Below are 22,787 nucleotides of genomic sequence, written 5' to 3' on the forward strand. Positions count from 1 at the left end.
AGTTAAAGAATAAAGCATTCAATAAAGACACACAAATAAGTCAGAGAATATGACGCAAGATCAAAAAGCTAAGCTTGGATGCTGTCCAAATCACACTGTGAACTGCTCCAGCAGAGAAATCACTGCTGCCAACAATGGCCACACACCCTATGGTGTGCACCACAAGTTCCACTGATCTTGAACACGGACATTACTTCTCTGCCAATGGATTATGGATTATCTATAACCACCTCATTTAAATGTTCTCCTCAAGGAATCTGCTTCTTCACATTAGTAGTTTCTGAATCAAAACCAGCCTTGCTACACTGGGTTGATGGGGCCTGGGTCACATGCCTGTGTCCTAAGTGCAAGGAATTCTGAGAAAGTAAGTTTCTGGCTTTTTCTTGGGGAGGCAGGAAATGATAAAGTTGAGAGTTCCCTAAACAGAGGAAGGATTTTCAAAGGTATAAGATGGCTCAAAAGAATGACCAATGTTCACTCTACTATCCAAATAGTAGAAGGCATAGTGGAAGTGACACAGAAAATATGAGTAAGTCCACACCATTTATTTTAGAACTGATTATTGACCTATTTATTTCTTGCCTTATGCACTGTTTCCAAACCATACTGGCACAAGTTGCTCAAGTCAGACTTACCATCTTTCTTGTTTCTTACTTGTAGTTTCCTTGCATAATGGATAATATTAATTATCAAAAATAGCAGTAGCAGCAATAACTACAATGAATCAAAAACTACAATTTCCTAAGCATCACACAACAACTTTGAGCAGGAGAGTACATATTATACATACACACACTCTTACATATACACACAGACGTATATATTCTCCTGTGATTTTACGGGTGAGGAAACTGAAGGTCCAAGGTCAAATGTTATATAAGCCTCAACAATAAAAGGGCAAAGTCCCAATTTCATATCTGTTATTTTAGTGGTCACTATTTTAATTACAATGTTATTCTGCCTCTCATTGGACTATTAAACCATTAATCCACACTTTGAGATCCCTGGGCTTTCCATATGTAAGTTCCACTCTACAGACCAACTCATATAAGATACAGCTGAGTTCTCTGGTGGCTACTAAGTTTAATATTCCATTAGGCAATAGAGTTTCTAAATATAGTATATGCATTTGGACATATAATCTATCTATCTATCTACCTATCTAGCTAGCCAGCTAGGTAGCTAACAAATCTAAATGCAAAATTCCCCATGAGTGATTAGTAAATGCAGCATGGTTTTATTGTTGGAAAATATTAATCTTCTAAAGAGTAGAATAGTAAGCACTTATTTCTTTGTCTCTTCAAAACCGCTTCTTCCTCTAGGAACAGTATCACCTTTCTATCAGGGAGCTGCTCCGTTCCTATCTCAGATATATAGTTCCACTCAGGCATCCAGTGTTAGTCCCTCATTCATCCACTGCATGCAGGGCACATGCAAAGCAGGCCAGGTCCCTAGCAATCCTCCCTAGAATTTGTCAAAGTATAACTTAGCAAAGAGAGGCAGTCTTTCTCATGTTAAATTTGAGACTGAAATATAAGGCTGAAATGCTGGTAACCACCTTCCCTATGCCAGGGCAAGGATATCAGTATAAATAAACAAAGCTGTCCCTCCAAAAGAAGCAGAGGGGAGAGGAGAGAGTGCAAAATGCTGGACAAAAAAATAGAATCACTAGCGCTGGTTGACCTGGAAGACACTGGTATCTGTGCTTCTCCCCTGATGTGCACACATAAAGGTTTCTCTTTAGGCCTTAGGGCATTTCAATCAGGTTTCTATCATTTGCAACCAAAAACATCCACATAAAGTAAGTATATAATAAAATATTTTAGAGCAATATTAAGCCAAAAATTAAGATATTTTTATTCTTGCCAGTTTATAAATTGATAGTTTATTTTTATAAATCAGTGAATGAAAGGTTCACTAAGGCACACGTCAGTCAGAGAAGACTTCCGTGAAGTTTCTTAAGTTTTCTGTTGAAAATGACATTTAGTAATAAGCTGATATTATTTGCACTAGATTGTCAGCCCTATGCAGGGTAAGTATCTCCTTGAACAGTTTCAAAGGCCCTTAGCATCCTTACAATCTGCCTTGCCCCTGTTTCCCTCCTGTCTTGGGAGGGATGAAGAGACATTTAATCATAGGAAGCTCTATGGGCATGACTTGATCCCTACTCTGTGTTTTGAAGGGCTGCCTCTCACTTTCATTCCCATGAAAACTGACAATGATGATATCCATTTATAATTCCTTTTTTATTTGTGATACTGAAGGATTTCTCTTCTCTAACAGAGAACTGATGAAGTAGCACATGTACAAATGTTCTCATGATATAAACTAAACTAAGGACATCTCATAATCTGTTCTCTTCCCCATGAAATGATTTAAGTAACTTATGTTGTAGTTACACAACAAACCAAGCCTTCATGTTTGTAATGATCGATATAGTCTAGGTTCTTCTGTATAATAATCCTCAGAAGCTTAATAAACATTTTTTTTTTACTAATTCAGTTTGAGGTACGTCAAGGACCTTCCCTTTATAGCCGTGTCAAATGCAACAAGGTTGTTAAAGTGGAGAAGACGGATATGGAAGATGCACACCAGCTCAAACTGCCTTGTCTGGGAGGGGTCTGGTGGTGACATATGTCCTTCCACTCACATTTCATTGGTCAGAACTTGTCACTTGGTTTCAGCCTAAGGGAAGGAAAGCTGGGAAATATAGAGGAGTACATGGATATATGGTGAGCATAACAGTTTCTGCCACACTGTATCATGTTTCCTAGGAAAACTTTAGCAATATCTATACTCACAGGTAAAACAAATAAATAAATAACATGGCATAGGAATAAGAAGTCCACAGCCTGCTTGCACAGGACTGTCCAAGTATACCTGGTACTTTTTGGTTTTTGTAAAGCTAAGATGAAAATCCTAGCTATCTTAAACACAGGAATGGAATGAGCTTCTTTTTTAAATTGCTGCTAAGATAAAGCACTATATGAATTATTTTAATAGCCTCTCTCTTTCCACAAAATATTTAGGGCACAAAGCAGAATAAAATAGTGAGCTTATTTAAAATTTAAAAAGAATAGGAAAATACCCATTGTATATTATGGCCACCAACCTGCTATGCAAAACCTTTTGCTTCTTAGCTTCCAGTAATATAAGCTCAGTGGTCTGATGCTTGTTCCCCTGTGTAAAGTGGTCCATCACAAAACCATCACCCTTACTTTAGCACAACGGGCAGTCATTGTTCACATAAAACAGAAGAATAAGTTGCCATGGATATAAAGCCAACTCTGCTCTCCAGAATGGATGATTCTTCCAAGTCAAAACAGATACCAGAAAAATCAGGAAGTACTCATAGAGACTGGCAGCTCAAAATCTGTATTCAGTAATTATGTAGCTAACCATGCTTAGATTATCATTCCACAGGAAAACAAAGACAAACATTACACTAAAAGAAAATCCTATGTAATCTTTGTTTACAAAACAAAGCCCTATATTCATCTAAACAATGTAGAAAGTTTAAATTGTAATATGTTGTCTACCTCTACTTAGTGCTTTATTAATGGGGTGACCACACTGCTTAACCTATTTGCTGAAATTTGCTAGAACTCTGGGAGACCATATGGACAGCCAGATGGGTTGCTGTAATTTAATGCCCATTATTCTAAGGATGAAGTAAGGTATAAACATAATTTGCATTCTTTTCCATTCTTCCTGCATACCTTTCATTAGTTTCATTTTTAATTCAGACATCAGAAGGGAAGATAATACCTTGCTACCAAGGCCCAGATGCCAACTAATTACTACAAGAGATTCCAGCCCTGACATCACAGGCCAGGCCTCTGAACACGCTCCATCTTACTCAATGACCCCACTGTAGTGATTAATAGGTTGAGTGCTAAGCCCTAATGAGTGTGTCAGATCTTAAATGTTCTCTAAGCTAATGTAATTAGCATTATGTTGAACAGAATATTTCAGTTACTTGGTAGAGAGACTCATTATACTTCATAGTAAACTATGCCTTTTCACCTCATGGTCTTTAAATATATTTTATAACATCACCCTAAAAGGCTTCTATAAATAGAAATCTTTGAAATGCTAGAGGAAAATTTAAATATTTTAAAATCAATATTGATTTTCTTCTCCAACAGTGAACTCCTATGTCATATATAAAGTGGTCTTCAGAGATGCTTGTTAAAATGCAAATTTTTATACTCTACCAACAGATATTCTCATAAAAGAGGCTATGGAATAAGGCCTAGGATTGCATTTTTAACAAGAGACTCATGATTCAGAAACATGAAATCTGTGGACCACACTTGAAAAAGCACTACAATGTGAGTAACAGGACCAACACCTGTGTATTAGATTAATTCAATCAGATTTTTGTTCTAAGTAGTTATTATGTTTCTGAAAAAATTATCTGAATTAACATAAGGAAAATTGCTTTCACATTGAGATTTTAGTTTTATATGTGCCAATTATTTTTGCTTAAAACATTAAAAACTAATTATCTGGATAAGACAGGGATATTATTTCCAACAAACCATGTAAATGCAAGAGCTACATTCAACAGAGGATATGGCAGATAGTAACATTTCTATCCACTAGGAAATGGGCCTAGCATTGTGTTTCCAGTTTTAAGTGAAAGCCCAAAGGGTAGCAAAATTTCTGCAATTCCTGATTTTCTTCATGGCCAGAGATGAAATGTGAAATGTTTCAGCCCTAATAACTGAGGACTTTTTAAGTAAGATTCTAAGTACTTACTTGGATTTCACTTACAGACAACCATAATCAATTACTACAGACTAAGTATTTTCATGTGTCTAGCATTGCTTTTCTGAAATAACCAGATACAAAATCCATATTAATATTTAATTTAGACATATTTTATTTATTTATTACCATAAAAACTTTAAGGTAATATTTTCCAGATTTATAAGTATTTTATCGAACTGCCATTTTCTTGATGAATTCCAAAAGAATTCTTTTGGACTTTTTAAAATTTATACCATGTTTATTAAAATAGGAAAATAAGTATGAATAAAATGAAAATATTTATAGTAAATATAGTTATTTACTTATTATAATTTCATACTGAGATTTAATGGCATGAAAAAATTAATTATGCCATTCTTCACTCTAATGGTTCTTTTAGATCCAGCCAGGGGTGAAGGGCTGTCACATATGACACAGCGAGTCTATAAATACATCCTGCTTTTGGTGACTAGTGAATGATTGTTGAGGTATCAAACTCTGCCTACTACTGTCTGGATGCTATCCAACTCTGTTTCTTCCTCTAGGAAACCTGCATTTCCCAGCATCCATGGCCTGTACCTATAAGTAAGGAAGTATAAAAGTTATGATGAGAGGAATGCGTACAGAAATGTTGTTTATCCCTTCGAGGCCTAGTCCCTAAAATATCCTATATGACCCTCCAAGCCTCCATACTGTCTGCCTTCACTCTGTTCAGTAGATAGAGCAAATTTAGGGAACAATACAAATCCTTAGGTGATGGAATAGCCACTAGATGAAACATTGCTTGGGAAAGAAATAAACTTGTATTGTTTTAAGCCACTGAAACTTTGATGTTGTTTGCTGAAAACTAATAAAGTGAATTAAGACTTGACTTAACTAAAAAGCTACATAAATTTGTGTCATACTTAAGTTAGTCAACTATCTGCTCAATAAGAAATTATAAGTATATAAGGCCTGAAGTCCAAATTCAATGGACCTATATCAATTCACTAAAGGAGTCTGTTTCAGTTGTATTTAAGAAGGGAAAAAACCCTACATATCTTAATTTTAGCATCTTTTGGAGTTCAGGTCAAGATGACTTTGTGTGTTGTTCTAACAAAGCACTAATAACACCTGACTCACAGTATAGAGGAAGAAGACCTGCTGCAGAATTTCTGCTGTTTCTTTAATCACATGAAATAACACTATTACAATCCATAAAGCAACTACCCAAAGGAGATTCTCAGAAAGTGCTTTACAAGCAGCAGTTTTCATTGACATGCCCAAATTTCATTTTAAAGATACCTTTTGATACTGGACGAAAAATGCATGCTTAATCTAACCAAAAGGATATGGGAAGCATATCTGAATCTGAAATGACTATATACAAAAAGTGGAAAACACATACCACCACCAACACACACACACACACACACACACACACACACACACACACACACATGCAGGATTATTTCAGGATCAAATGTTTACCTTGGTAGTACAACAAAGAGATAATGTCTTAAGAATAATTATTATGTCACCGAACAAATGACCTTGTGACTATAATACACAAGTCACTGCATTAGAGTAGAAAGAATACTGAAGCAGGTTTGCAGGCCTGGGCCAGATCTGGGTGTGTCACTTTCTAGATATAGAGAGGAAGATATGAGAAAAGCAGAAAACATAAGGATTAAATGTTTGGCATCTCATCTCTTTCTGCTACTAACAAGAAGTTTGACTTGGGAAAGCTATTTTATCTCTCCATTTCCTCAGCTGTGAAATAGAAAGAAGATAATACTTATTCAAAGGTTGTTAAGAAGATTATGTCATATCATACATATCAAGTACAAAGAGAGGCCTTGGCTTAAAGTACATATTAATGAATATTGGATATTATTACTAATGTTATATCTCCATCACTAATAGCTATAATACCTTTACTTATAAAATGAGAAATTACACTAGATATAATAGTTTATATCAGTGATCCCCAACCTCTTTGGCACCAGAGACCAGGTTCATGGAAGACAATTTTTTCACAGACTGGAGGCGGGGGAATGGTTTTGGGATGATTCAAGCACGTTACATTTATTGTGCAGTCAAACCTCTCTGCTAATGATAATCTGTATTTGCAGCCACTCCCCAGCACTGGCATCACTGCCTCAGCTCCACCTCAGATCATCAGGCATTAGATTCTCACAAGGAGCACACAACCTAGATCCCTAGCCTGCACAATTTGTGGTAGGGTTCCCGCTCCTATGAGAATCCCATGCTGCCGCTGATCTGACAGGAGGCGGAGCTTACGCGGTGGTGCAAGCGATGGGGAGTGGCTGTAAATACAGATGAACCTTCCCTTGCTGTGCTGTTTGCCCACTACTCACCTCCTGCTGTGTGGACCGGTTCCTAACAGGCCATGCGTGGGTCCACAGCCTGGGATTTGAGGACTGCAATTTCTTTAAAGTCTTATAAGTCCATACCCGTTTTTTAAAAGTCAAATATCCAGTTGAAAAATGAAAACTCAAGAATTCATATATTTTAAGTAATGACTTTCAAAAAAATGTGTAAAGGCAGTCTGGTCTGCCATTGAGATTGATTTAAAGAAAACAGATGACAAAATAATGCACTTATAATTCCAATTTTCTAACATTCAGCAGTGAGATGCTACTTTGATTTATTCATTGTCTCTTATTACTCATACCCTCATTTTAACATAGAATGTAACAAGATAGTTGTCAGGCAACCACTTAAATAAAAATATGTCATATTTAGTGACTCTTACAGAGAGAAGGAATTATTTCAATCACACAAACTTCAATAGGTCCAAAGTGTACATGATAATGCCCTGTTTTTGCAGCTTAAGCTGAAGTACTTTCTGGGCTTATAAACTGTCAACAACTTGAGCTTCCTTCTCATTCAGAAGAAAACATTTCTACCAACTGTAGTGATGGTAAAAAATGATACCAACACTATACTGTAGACTTTACTCCAAGCTAAGTGGAAAGGTGCTTCACTTAAAAATTGCATAATTTAGTCAATCTTGCTTTGTGCAAATAAATCCTCATTTTAAACAAATACTTTATTAAGAATCAAAATGAAATGAAAAGTTCAAGATGTTGAATCATTAAAATTATTAAAAATTCAGTTCTAATTATACTTTTGATTAGTTCTAAGTGACTACATCATGAAAACAGGGCTTTAATGTACCAAGACACTGTATGTAAAACATTGTGGCATGGAGGAATTTTTTTTTTAAACTAGAATTTTACTTATTCCAAGAATCTTACCTCCTGCGTACATGACAGCCAGCATAATGGATGATATCCAAGCTATTTCACTGTGGGTAGCATGGAATATTTCCTGAAGTTCTTTGAAGAATACTGTGACGGCCTTAGGGAACGCATACGAAAATCCAATGGATATAAAAGCAGCTCCAACAACCACCCAGCCCCACCCTCCATCTGGAGGAGGTACAACTGGAGTTGGGGTACTTGTCTTTGGTGGCATTTCTGCTCCTCTAATTGAAATTCAAGTAATCTGTATAAAAAAACATGAAATAAGAGTTTAAACTTTACTTCCATTTTTTACCACTCTTGATAATCACTAAAATAGTATTTTCCAGCTATAATATGATTTTTCATAAACATTTTTCATACTCTTGTACTCAGGAAATTATCAGAATATTTATAGAAAAATTGATGTGAGGTATATAACTGACGGTTAGGGGCTAAAATTGACATTTAACTTTTTTATGGCAACAAAAATTACTTAAAGTGAAGTTGAGAATTTATATCTGAAGTATCAACCAAAAAATAAAAGCTATCTCGATCTTATTTGTAAGCATAAGAAAACTAAAACTGTCCTCACTTAAAACAGCATACTTACTTAATACAAAATGTTTATTTTATTAATAAGATTTTCTATACAAAGTTTAAAAAGGACCATGTATTAAATCTGATGAATTATAAAGAATTAAATGGTAGGCGTATTTTAGAATTTTTCCACTTTTAATAATCGAGACTACTTAGAGCCATTTCAGCCTGGATTTATATTTTAAACCTATAGGATTAGAAGTTATATGTTTCTATGAAATTAAGTTAATTTTAATGCACTTCCAAAACTGGTGCTACCTATCATTTCATGAATGATACTTTTTATGTATTTTTTTCACAGCAATGAAATTATCTCAATCAAAAGGGTGATACGTTTGTTTAAGGAGGGTGGGAAAAAAGGGCTTTCCTTTTAGATATGCCTAGGAATAAATAACTGCTAACTTTATGCAGCTACTCTCTTGTAGAAGAAAATGAGCACATATAGCTTAATACATTTAAAATTAAATGAAACATCTCGATTCCCTAACACCAATGTTTCTTTGTAGAGTAATGCTGCTTGCTTATAGCTGCAGTTGCCAATGTTTCGCAACATCTTGCCTATATCCTATTCTCATTCCATTTATGCATATTTTCAGTTGAAATGAATAGGTACAAGAGAACCACTCTTCTCATGGTAAGATAAGTTTGAAACACATTAACTAACCTTGCCACGTCTTCAGACAGCTTACCCACAAAACCCCAAATATCTGTGAAAACAGATATGGGTTGAATTTTTGCTTAATATCAAATAGCATCTCAGATATTTTCAGTGATCTTCTATGCACCCATTTTAGATTTTGAGTGAAAATATTCTCTACATTAAAATTTTATAGATTTCCATGATTATAACCAAGGACTTTGCTTTCAGAAACCCATATAGGAAAAATTATAAAAATGAACCTTAGGTAGAGCATTGTTTCACTAGAATAAATACTAAGATGATGAGTAGTACCATAAAAAGTAATTATGTGGAAAACCATTATGATAGCTCTTTTTTGTTTATTTTGGAAAATGCACTTAAAGACTTCTTAACATAATATTTTACAGTCACATTCATGGAAGGAGGAAATTCAGTATAAACTACAGTTAACAGACAATAGGACCGATGGTTAAAATTCTCATTTTACTTGAGTCAGACATATTTCTAAGACAGTTTTCATATACATTTTACTTTAATCACCATTCATTTTGACTTCATTAACTGATACTTATAACTCTAGATTTTCCTTCCTATTTAAGGCTGAACCAAAGAATGAAACAATTCTTGCAAAGCCTTTTGACATGATCTATTGGCTTTTGTTACAGCCTTCTGTTATTTCCCCTTTTTGATAATTGTGGAGATGGTTCTAACCTGTTATTTTTTAAAAATAAAAATTGTATATATTTAAGGTATAAAACATGATGTTTTAATATATATATACAATGTATATATATGTATGATGTATGATATATATATATAATAAAATGATTATTACAGTAAATCAAAATAACATATCCATATCCTGATACAGTTACCATTTTTCTTTGTTGTGCTGAGAACATCTAAAATCTACTCAGCAAATTTCCAGTATGCAATACAGTATTATTAATTATAGTCATCATGCTGCACACTAGATCTCTAGACTTATTCATCCTACAAAACTGCAGCTTTGTACCCTTTAACCCAGCGGTCCCCAGTCTTTTTGGCACCGGGGACTGGTTTCACGGAATATAATGTTTTCACGGACTGCGGGGTGGGGAATGGTTTCAGGACGATTCAAGCATATTACATTTATTGTGCACTTTATTTCTATTATTATTACATTATAATATATAATGAAAAATTATACAGCTCACCATAATGTAGAATCAGTGGGAGCCCTGAGCTTGTTTTCCTGCAACTAATGCTTCCCCTGATCTTACAGGAGGCAGAGCTCAGGCTGTGATGTGAGCAATGGGGAGCAGCTGTACATACAGGTGAAGCTTCTGCTGGTTCACCTGCTGCTCATTTCCTGCTGTGCAGCCTGGTTCCTAACAGGCCACGGACCACTATGGTGCATGGCCTGGGGTTGGGGACCGCAGCTTTAACCAGCAACTCTCCATTTCTCCCACCTTCTTGGCCCTGTTAACTACTCTCTGTTTCTGAGAATTTGACTTCTTTGGATTCCACATATAAGTAAGATCATGCGGTATTTGTCTTTCTGTGTCTGGCTTATTTCACTTACCATAATGTCCTCCAGGTTTATCTACATTGTCACAAATGGCAGGTCCATCCTGCCACTTTTGAATTAGATGGATAATTACATTTTGTTTCTTTTTATTTCTTTTATAACATTAATATAGTTATATTATAAAATATAGTTATATTATAAAACAAGGGTATGTAAACTTTTCCTGTAAAGGACCAGAAAATAAATATTTTAAGCTTTGTTGACCCTATGGTCTCTTTTGCAACTACTCAACTTGATAGTTTTAAAACAAAAATAACCATAGAAAATACTTAAAAATTGGGCATAGCTATATTCCAATAAAATTTTATTTACAAACTAGCCAGAAGACTGCAAGTTCCTAACTGCTGTAAGAGAATATTAGAAAACTAAGAAAAGAAAAAAATGATACATAATCACAATATCCTAACTCAGTCATTATTAGTAGTTTTTCATATTTATTTTCATTATTTTTCTATATTGATATATTTCTAATTAAGTGAACTACAGTGATCTTATAAATCATAGATATGTAATTGTGAATACTGCTTATTTCATATTATGATTTTTTGTTGTCTTTGTGAGCAATTATTTTTCTTTTGGTTACAGTTTCTATTCAATATGGCAAATGCAAAAAGTGAAAATCACGATTTAAAATTGCCAAATAAAACCTTCAATTGCCACCATGATTTACAGAGAAGTATTTCCTTTTTTACTCTATGTTTTATTTTGTCTTTCATATGTGTTTTCTATACATTGTATATTCATACATTAAAAAATAATTATTTTCTTTTTTTAGTATTGTTACTTTTAAATTTTGTATATTATATGTTTATGGGGTACAATGTGATGTTTTGATATATGCTTACTTTTTTTTTTAAGACAGTGTCTCACTCTGTCACCCTGGGTAGAGTGCAGTGGAGTCATCATAGCTCACTGAAACCTCAAACTCCTGGGCTCAAGTGATCCTCCTGCCTCAGCCTCCCGAGTAGCTGGGGCTACAGGTGTGCACCATGATGCTTACTTTTAGTAGAGACAGGTCTAGCTCTTGTTCAGGCTGGTCTCAAACTTCCTGAGCTCAAGCAATCCTCCTGCCTTGGTCTCCCAGAGTGCTAGGATTATAGGCATGAGCCACCGCACCCAGCCAATGTTTACTTTTTTAAAAGTAATTTCAAATTACTCTTTTAGAAGAAGTATAAATGATAAATGCACCTACTATCCCATGAGAGACTGTGGGTTGAAAATAATTTTTTTTTAATTTTAAAATGGTATGGGGGAAACAAATCCTTTTGATTTTTCTAAGATGATACAATAAAGTAAAATTGTAAATTATTACTGACTAAATATACACAAGCATGTGCGTGCACAAACACACACATAAAACATAGCTCTAGATACAGTGACATTAATTAGATGAAAAAGATTCAGAAGTTCAAATTGTTTCTTCCCTTAGTGACTTAAAGTATGGCACTCAAATTAACCTTTAATGTAATTTATAGGTATATAAAAATGGATGAAGGGAACTGCCTCAATAAATATTGAGTACTTATTATGCTAAGTAAGTGCTTATTATCTCCAGTAAGTATTTATTAGTTCAGTTTAGGTTCCACAAAAGCCATTTAAGGTATTTTTCCTATATTTTTAATGAGACAAATCTCAAGGACATTAAAAAAGCCTGACCCAGGCCAGGCGTGGTGGCTCACACCTGTAATCCTAGCACTCTGGGAGGCCGAGGCGAGCTTGAGCTCAGGAATTCAAGACCAGCCTGAGCAAGAGTGAGATCCCGTCTCTACTGAAAATAGAAAGAAATTAGCTGGACAACTAAAAATATATAGAAAAAAATTAGCTGGGCATGGTAGCACATGCCTGTAGTCCCAGCTACTCGGGAGGCTGAGGCAGGAGGATTACTTGAGCCCAGGAGTTTGAGGTTGCTGTGAGCTAGGCTGATGCCACCGCACTCTAGCCCGGGCAACAGAGTGAGACTCCGTCTCAAAAAAAAAAAAACAAAAAAAACCTGACTCAAGTAAAATAATAATGTCAGGGACTGGATTTCACAAATCACTGCTGACTTTAAAAATAATATCAAAGTGATTAGAAATAATGTATTCAGGGAAAAAACAAGCAAAACAATCCTAGGTATTTTTATTATATCCTTTCTATATTCAAAATATTTTTATGGATCAAAATAGTCAAAGGCATCTGCTTTTCAAAACATTAAGAAAATAACTTGAAAAATTCTTCCCATAGGGATACATCTGTATGTTAGAAGCCTACTGAAAATGTCAAGGAAACTATAGCAACAAGGTCAAATAAAAACCTTTAAACACAAACAAATAATGCACACAGTGAAAATCCTGGTCAATCATGATCATCAGGGGAAATACACTCTTGTAAGTTAATATAGTGCAGATGTTAAAATTGCTAAAATCAACCCAAAATACCATGCCTTGTCAAGGATTATTTTGAAAAGATTTATATGTTTACAGTTTGCTTTTATAATCATATTTGCTTTTTTGGAAACAGTAAAAATTATCTATCTATCTATCTACCTATTCAGCTATTCAATTTGAAGATAGACTTATTTCTCCTTGGTCATCAGTTAGCCAAACATGATGAGTTTACAACACATGAGCACTGGAAATAGCATCTTTAAAAATGCATAATGTTTATGGAAGAAAATAAAGGAAAAGAGACAGATTTAATTATTGGTTAAACCAGGTGAAAACAACAGTCAGCCTTTGAAAGTTGTCTAAAGAATCTGAATCTATATATTACTAAATGTTGTAATTGTATTTTAAAGTATTCAATGTTCTTATTGCTCAAAAATTAGAAAAAAACTAGAAGAATACTGAAGAAATAACAAAGGGCATTTATGTAATAAACTCCTTATTGTTGTGAATTCAGAGTGTAAAAACAGTCATGAGGCTTAATATCCTTACTCTGCAGTTTTCCTGCTTGCATAAAGGAAACTAAGCCATCTTTCATTACTAATTCATGAGTTTAAACTAAACTATTGTAGTTTTTATCACATCTGCTATAGTAAACACTTAGTAATACAACCTGATGATTCATTTTTCAGTCACTTCAAAAATCATAAATAACATTTCTAAATAATCTTAAATCCATATTTTAAAATAATTATATCAAGATGAATATTGTAACTTAATATTCAAATCATGTTACAAATATAAATACTGAAACTTAATAATGTTACAATTTCCAGTGTTTACAAACAGGAAACTATGTGCATGGAAGTGCATGTAGACTCACAAAATGAATAGCTGTCAACACCAGTATAATCCTATAAATTTGAATTTTCCCAGTATTTAAATATGCTCTACCTTATAAAATATACCATTCCTATATCAAAATTATTTAAACTCTTAGATTTTTTAAAAACATTGCACGTAGTCTGCTCCCATACAATAAATGAGAAGTAGAAGAGGAGATTTATGTATTCATATAATTCCATTCTCTAAAATTCTAGTTTAATATGAAATTGTACCTTTAAGCCTCATTTTTCTTACATGGCTTCATCTTGTGACATAAAAATTAAGAATAATGGCTTAAAGGCTTGGGATACTGACTCTGTCACTTGCTCTATAACATTCAATAGAGTAGTAAAATTCTGAGTCTGCACTTTCATCTGTAAAAACAGGATAATAACTGTATTTACTTCATAAGGTGATGAAGAGGATTGACAGAAGAATACACATAAACAGCATGACTGGTATATCCTTAAAATGATAAGTAAAAACATATCTCATTAAAATGAATAGAAAGGGGATTTAAAAATCACATTTGTTAAGGGAAAAAGCATATATGTGGCTTTCATTTCTGCCAAATTCCATGTCCAACATTACATTTAATATAGTAATCATAACTTTTAAAAGCCAAATCTTGAAATGAAATTTACATAGAGTAACTACCTCACAAGAGTAGTGTAAGGATTAAATGAAAGACTATATGCTTAGCTTAGTTTAGTGATCTGCACATGGTTAAGTGTTCAATAAATCATAATTGATGCTGAATGTGAAACCCCAGGGTCTTTCTAAAAATGTTGAATAGTTTTAGGGCCTTTAGAAAATAACAACAGGCATTTTTAACCTCATAGTCTCATAGTCCCTCCCTGACTATATCATCCTTTCTCTACCAAGAGGCAACAACTATTCTGAATTGCATCATGGCCTTTAACTTAATTTTATTGATACTTTTATGATACATATATGTGTGTATATGTATATGTGTATTCATTCCTAAATTTATCACGTAATAAACTAAATATTTTATATTACATATAAAATTTTGATTACATAAATATATAAATGTATAGATCAAACAGGTAAAATTTAATAGTTTAATATGAAGCTATATTACCATAGTTTATTATATTATATGCATATATTTCTATTCAAATGTGATTTATTCATATGTGTTCTTGACAACTTAGTTTTTTGATTTAATATTATAATTTTACATTTACCCTTTATGCATGTAGAGTTATTAATCTGATATTGCAGAATACAGTTGATTCTAATTATGCATAGGGGTTGTGTTCTATAAGGTTATCATGAACACCAAATTAGCAAATACAGAACTGCTGCTCATAGGAGAAATATAGGATTAGCTTTCTGTGAGATTCCGATCACAACATTTTTATCAGCCAATCAATATATAACCTTGTTTTATGTGTGTCTCTGTTTAAAGATACCTTATTTAATGTAGATTGCTGATTCATTGACATTTAACTCACAGTTAACAGCCCTGTCACTTGTGTCAGAATGAAGCTTATCTAACACAAGCATTTTCTCTACAAGGCACAGCACAGACTTCCTGCACTGAGGAACACCAGACAGCACTATTCCTGGGGGCCATTTTAAACAGCAAAATCACCAAAAAAAAAAAGCACAAAATTGTGAAAAACAGGGCATTAAATAGACTGCAAAAAGGACACTTGTTTTCAGTAGAAGAACTGAAACGAGAAGGCAGAGTGTTACTTTATTTGACATCAGCTGGCAACATGAGTGTTGCATAACTCAAATATTTTGCCCCTATGTGCGTGTCAGCAAGTGATTGCAAAAGTGCTATAAGTCATACTTAAGTTTTTGTGAGTAGGCACATTTGAAAATATGGAATCACAAATACAATTGGTTGTATTTCATTTATGAATATATGTATGTATGTGTGTATATGTATTCATACATATGCATATGTGTTTGTATGTGATAGCAGTATATCAGAATTCTCTTTGCCATACATCTTGACCAATGCATGGATTTTATATTATTTTTCCTAATCCAGTAGACATAAAATATTTCTTTGTAGTTTTATTTTGCACTCTGTGATTATTAACAATCTTGAATGTCTTTTCATATAGTTAGAGTCAATAAATATTTACACATATGTCTATCCATCCATCCATACATGTGTATATGTATATATATAAATTTAATAAATATATTCTTAATAATAAATGTACTATATATAGGTACAGCTGAATTTCTCATTTTTTAAACTTATGAGTATATAGTTACATCACTGGCTAATATTGACTACATTATTTCAGTAAACACAGGAATATTTAGATTCTTACCTTATCTCACTATTATGAGCCATTGTAATAAGTACTTTTTTAATAGTTCTGATTTCCATTTGAACCATAGGAAAACATTTTTTTTCCTCCAAATTCCTCACTTTTCCAATAAATAATTTAGGAACTCTTATAATGTTGTTGCCTTTAAATAACATTTCTAAATATTTATTCATTAGCTGTCTTTTTCATCATAGTTTAAGGTAATAACAAGGTAATCATTGTATTTTCAGTTCTCAGGAAAATTATTGGCAGATAGTAGGGTACTTAATACGTTTACTAACTAAATGATAAATTGATAAATAAATAGCTGTGGGTATTTGTGCTTAGAAAAAGAACCATTTTACTCATTGTGCCCACTACTGTCATTTTATCTCTGCAATTACGAAGTTTCAGCCTTAATAATAAATTTATTTCCTTCCAAATAACAATGTGATATAACCTGATGTTTTATCACAAAATAAGTTAAATAAGTAGAAAGAAAATGTAGTCCAATATATGTTTGTTTGAGGTAGATATTCTAACAGTGTTTTCTAGACATGGAGAGCAATACTATGGCTAATGCTGGTAGCAATTATGGTATAAGTGCTTTGTAAGAAGTGGACCTCAGATAACATTCTAAATGAAAAATAAAGGAAAGCAGTATTTGCTGAATGTATCTTGACTAAGGTATATATGAGTAAATGATGAATCCACCATTCAAATCCAGAAAGAGACTCAAAAATCAGAAATATCCAAAAACTGAAAGAAGTAAAAATGTATAATAATGACATATACCACCCCTTTCCATCAACCTCTCCCATTTTTCTATCTCCAACACAAACATATATGCATGCACGTGTGCACACACATAAGCACACATTCCATTATTTTAAGTATCAATCCTCTCCATAGACATCTTTTAGCAAATGAAAGTTCTTTTTTTAACAATTTTGGATGGCTCTTTGAGATCTGTGCATCAGTCTTTCATAGATAATCAACTGTTTCCCATTTCTGTAGATTCTGGCCTTAAAAAAATCATTTAGGAATTCTGATTTCTATTCCCTATTAAATTCATATTTTCTAATGTACATTGCATGAAACTGTACATTTGTTCTTTGAATTATCAACTATTTGAGTTGTCTCTGCTTTGTTACACAAGTCATTTTCTCAGATGTCATTCTTTTCAAAAGTTTCCTTGCCTTTTTTTTAAAAAGCATTATATGACTGAGCCACTTTTGTCTCCTTAATCTTTTTTCTCTGCTTTTTTGTATTAGTTTTTCAGAGTTTACCAGTTTATTATCTCAGCATATGATCTTTTGTTCTCTGTTTCCAGCATATTTCCTTGCTTTTAATAACTGCATGCTACAGATTGCAAGCTCCACTCATATACCTCATCACTTTATCTACTATGCATTTTGTTTCCTTTATATAAAGTGGCATCTTATGGTCTCTTAACTAATTCATTAGAAAGTGGAACCAGAACCAATTTATTCCAAAAATTCCACTGCTAAGATTGTCACTTCTTCCTTATTAGCAACTCTTGAGTTGATCAATAATCAAGATCCAATTCATACACACTCATTAGCTTCATGATTTTTTTTCTTTTTCCTGTACAAAATTCTGTAATATTTTATACAATTTATTACTATGGTGCATCATTTCTTTTATTTGTGGGTATGGCCAAGAAAAACAGAGTTAAAAGTACAGTTTTACCTGTTGACAGATGCCCTTGGTATTTGTGCTTAGAAAAAGAACCATTTTACTCATTGTGCCCACTACCGTCATTTTATCTCTGCAATTACGAAGTTTCAGCCTTAATAATAAATTTATTTATTATTCTGTTCAAGAAATCTTGAACAGATTTCTTTGGATGACCTGTGGGATCTTTAAGCCTAGTAGCTACACCTTGCAGTGTGATATTGAAGGTAATACAAAGGAAGAGAGGTAGAGCAGACTCTGGATTATCTAAAGAAATAGAAAAGCAAGTTTTTATTTGTATAATTGAATTCCACAAGCCTCCTTAGAGCCACTATCTTTACTTCATCCCAATAAATTGTGACCATCTTTAAATAATTAGCAAAAGTGAATATATCTTTGTCAATCCATTGCTAGACCTACTAACATAACCAAAATGGATCAAATATGTGCATGAGAAAAAAATAAAAAGAATAAGATAAAGAAAAATCAGGTTTTATGATTTTAAAAACCCAGTAGACTATGTACCTACACATTATAAGAAAGAAAAGAAAGAAAATTATTAGAAAGAAAATTATGAGAAAAGAAAATTTATTGGAATTCATTAGTTGTCATTCAAATCATTCCCTATGCCCATTTAAATAATTTGCTATAAAATTCAATTGAATAAATTAAATACACATTGACAATGGAAATAAACAGAAAATTGAAAAGAGAATTATTAGAAATAATGTCAACAATATACAAGGCTTACAACGAAACAGACTGGGTCATAAAAAAGAAACAAAAATTATTCTAGAGATCTTCTGATTTAGAATTCCAACTTCCTACTCAAATTAGTGTGACAGATGAATATGCTACATCTCTAATACATCAAATATCTCTATTTCAACTTAAATATGGTGCTGACTATATAGAATTTAGTACTTAACAGTTTATTTTGTGAAAAGTCAAGTTTTTCAATTTTTAAATAAATAACCAGTTTCTTGTCTTGCATCCAGGGCCACCTATTTTTTAAAGTGCTTAACAAAGACAGCACAGCCACCAGGTCAAAGGAGGTTTGTAGGAGAGGATGAAGAAAGTATGATCTAAATGCCAAGTCAGTCTAGAAACTGGAGGAACCGTTTCAATCAGATGCTTAGAAAGATGGGACCTCACCTATAATTTTCAGAGGCACTGGCATCTTTATTAATGGATATACAGATCCTTCTGCTGAGGAATTGAGAAAGCTAATGAAGTTGCATGGAGGTCAATACCATGTGTATTTTCCCAAATATAAAACAATACACATTATGCCACAAATCTTCCTAATGCCAAAATTTAAGAATTAAACGAGGAAAAAGTATTTTGATAGGAATGGATGCAGAAAGCATCAAAGCTAGACGACTCCTCTCCTACATCCCATATCAGCTTTAACCAAGCAGTCCAACATGCAAAAAGGTCTCAACTTTAATGCCGTCTGCAAACATGAGGACCCTGTGCCGGGTCCAAACAATATAGCCAAATAGTTCAACAATAGGTTAAACCACATAATTAAGAAGATTGAGACAGAAAATGAAGTCAAAGTCAATGGAATGAACAATTGGAATGAAGAAAATGCAAATTATGATTGTAGTTTTGTGGATTTGGAGCAGACCTTTCTGGGAAGGGAAGAGAATGGAAGTCTGCATCTCAGAGGCAGCCATTTTAATGGACACACTCCTACCTCTAAGGGTGCCTTAAAGATACAGGATTGATTGGTGCCCATGGACAAAGCGCTGACAGCAGGCTTTCTCCAGACTCTGCCCAGGAGGAGAAGGCTGAGAGGAGCAGCACTGACTTCAGAGAGTGCACTCTGCAGCAGTTGCAGCAAAGCAAACAGAAACACAGATGCTTTGAGTAATCCACACAGAACTACTTCTTTCTCACTATCATTGCACTAAAATCAATGGTGCTCATCACTCCATTGTTTAGGGGCCTTCAAGTACAAATAGCACTTCTTCCATTCCTACTCATAGCAAGGCAGCACCTTCAGTGCCATCCAAACTGTCAGACTGCAGTTTTATTGAAGACAACTATGCTCATTCAAGACTGCATCAGATATTAATGTGAAAGCATGAATTGACTGAATTTGTCAATACTCTACAAAGACAAAGTTGTAATACCTTTCTAGGAAGGGAAAAGTTAAAAAGAAGGGAAATGTTAAAAAAAAAATGAAAACAGACAGGTCTGCACTCGTTGTAACTGACACAGGTAGATACTAAAATTGTTTTCTTAAGAAACAATCATGCTTGATCATTTTGTTACTATGCAAACATTGGTACACTAATCAAGACTAAGTTCTCCTAAAGTCTCTAGGAACGTCAGATTATGAAGTTACAGTAAGTATAAGAGATTACAGAAAGCTTTCTTATTTACTAAAATATTTTTTAAACAATTAGATTTAATTGTGACTAAAAAATTCCCAAGTAATTTAAACAGTGCCATAGTTGAGATTGTGAGCATTCATTCCTCACATAGACCTTATCAGCTGTTGAAGTTTTGAGCTGTGTAAATATCACATATTTTTCAGTGCTCAAACTCCTGAAAGAATGAAATTGGTTTTTTAAGAGTAATTTCTAGAAGCTTGCATCATAATGGTTTTTAAATAATCAAGACATATAGCTGTTAAAAATATAGTGGTAAACTTTTAGTGAGATTAAGTATTTTCATATCTAAGTAAATTGGTGAACTGTATTTTATTTTTTAATACTTTACTTGTCATAAAAAACAAATGCATGCAACAATAGCAGTTTATATTTCAGTGCCAGTCATTATAAATTAGTATCTGGTTTGAGGTTTTAGTTGCTTTTACAGTTTACAGGGTTTTTTTTAAAAGATTTTTTTTTACAGATTTAGGGTTTAACGTTAGAGATTAATATTACCCTTTAATTTATAGCTGTAGAAACTGAGGTACAAAGAGAAGCTCGTGGTTCTGTTCTAGAAAGTGAGAAAGGCTTTCCACGTGGGTTGGGTTTTTTTCTGTTACGTTTTGCTTTCTGATGCATTCCTAGGTGCTTTTTGGTATTTATGAAATACTTCAGAATTAATTTTATAGGTATTAGATTATTCTTACATCATGTCTTGGCCTAGTAACCTGAAGACAATTTAATTCTGAACGCTTCAAAGGAATATTATGAATTAGTTCCACGAATGGAAATAAAATGGAGAAATTTTGTAAAATTGCAAAACAAACAAACAAAAATGCCCAGTCAGTGAGAAAGTGAGGGTGGAGACTAGAATGAAGATGACTAAAGGAGTTTGAAAGCCACGAGTAACAGCTGAGTAATTCATAAGGATGGAATTAGGGTATAATTTGTGCTAGGAATGAAGAGTTACACTAAATGGGTCTCCTGGGTCTGGGTAAGAGCTGTGAGAAGAGGCTCACACAGCAGCTCTGGTCTTATCAAGTGCCTTGGAAGTCTCTGTGGCTTTTTTAAACTGGGTGATTCAAGAATGGCAGCTCCATCCCACCCTAAGTAAACATCAGAAGGTAGAAAACCTTTGTATTTTGAGGAAATGTACTTTCTTTTTCCTCTGGCAGCGAGAACTTCCCTGGGCTCAGGGGAAAGCCCCAGAGGAAAGCCCGAGGCATATCTGAAAATTGGGTTCTGACCCTCCTGGTCTATATGCTTAATTATACTTACAGTTTATATAGGTCAGTTTAGGGGTCAGATTAGAGATCTTGACAAGTCCAAATTTTATATGCTCACCAACATTTCTATGAAATTTCACAGTGCCTTACCCTAACTGGCCCATTCTCTTCCAGGAACATTATCTCACATTCAGGATTCCTTTCAACAAACAGGTCAATAATCCAGGCACCCCTTGCTTTGTATATAATCTATATGAATCTATGTTTACATCTACTTTTGTACATATATTAAACTATCATAATATATTTTATATATGTTTATGAAGATATGGGTCTTTAGTTTTAAACATGAAAGGTAGTGTTTTAGAATTTGTGGATGGGTCTAAAAAGCTAGTAGAACAATAATTCTTAAGCAAATGAGAAGGCTTTCCTTTAATTTGGGAAAGCAACTATTAATATTTTGGGGATTGCTTCCTGAAGTCCAAGTAGTCATAAAGCTTACTCACCCCTACAAAAGCAGTGTTAATTATTATAGCTAGAATTTGGACTGTGGTATCTGCTAATGTTGTTCCTTAGCAATCACACATATGCCACGTTTTATGATAGGCTTTACTTATCACTAAGTGCATGAAAAAATAAACAATGCTTTAGAGCTTTCAATTTTTTCTAAAGATTCAATTAATTGGTTTTCATAATCCCATCAACTTGGATGAACTGGTATTTTGAATCAGATTTTATAGATGAGGGCATACAAGATCAGAGGTGACTTTTCCAAAGTGTAATGTCTAACAGGTGATCAAATTAGTACCATAACTAATATCTTTTTATTAGGACAATTGTTACTGATTCCACTTTAACACATCAACTTGCAGGCTGCTCTTTCTACATACAATTGATATTCCTTCAGTTTTATTCCTATGGGCAATTTCTAAATTTCATTTCTTGCACATGTCTTTCACCTGCCGTTTTCATCAGAATTCATATACTTTTTCTTTGGAATTCAAAAACTACAACTATCCATCAAAGTCCTTTGAAATTCATCATTATTCCAGCTTATTTACATCTGTGCTTTTTATAATTTTTTGGGATATATAGATGACAACATATTATCACTGTTA

General features: G+C 33.6%; 1 protein-coding gene and 1 pseudogene across 3 annotated transcripts in view; one reads left to right on the forward strand and one right to left on the reverse strand.

Moving 5' to 3' along the window:
• Positions 1-22,787, reverse strand: part of SLC16A7 (solute carrier family 16 member 7) — a 147,077-nt gene that overhangs the window by 34,133 nt on the left and 90,157 nt on the right. For all 3 annotated transcript variants that reach the window (XM_045553468.1, XM_045553469.1, XM_045553470.1), the window contains exon 3: positions 8,019-8,268. In XM_045553468.1, the coding sequence (XP_045409424.1) occupies positions 8,019-8,238 (220 nt within the window). In that variant the 5' untranslated portion in view covers positions 8,239-8,268. The remainder of the gene's footprint in view (positions 1-8,018; positions 8,269-22,787) is intronic.
• LOC123640537 lies at positions 13,126-20,299 on the forward strand (annotated as a pseudogene).

This window comes from Lemur catta, chromosome 6, assembly GCF_020740605.2.
Source record: "Lemur catta isolate mLemCat1 chromosome 6, mLemCat1.pri, whole genome shotgun sequence".
Classification (NCBI taxonomy): domain Eukaryota; kingdom Metazoa; phylum Chordata; class Mammalia; order Primates; family Lemuridae; genus Lemur; species Lemur catta.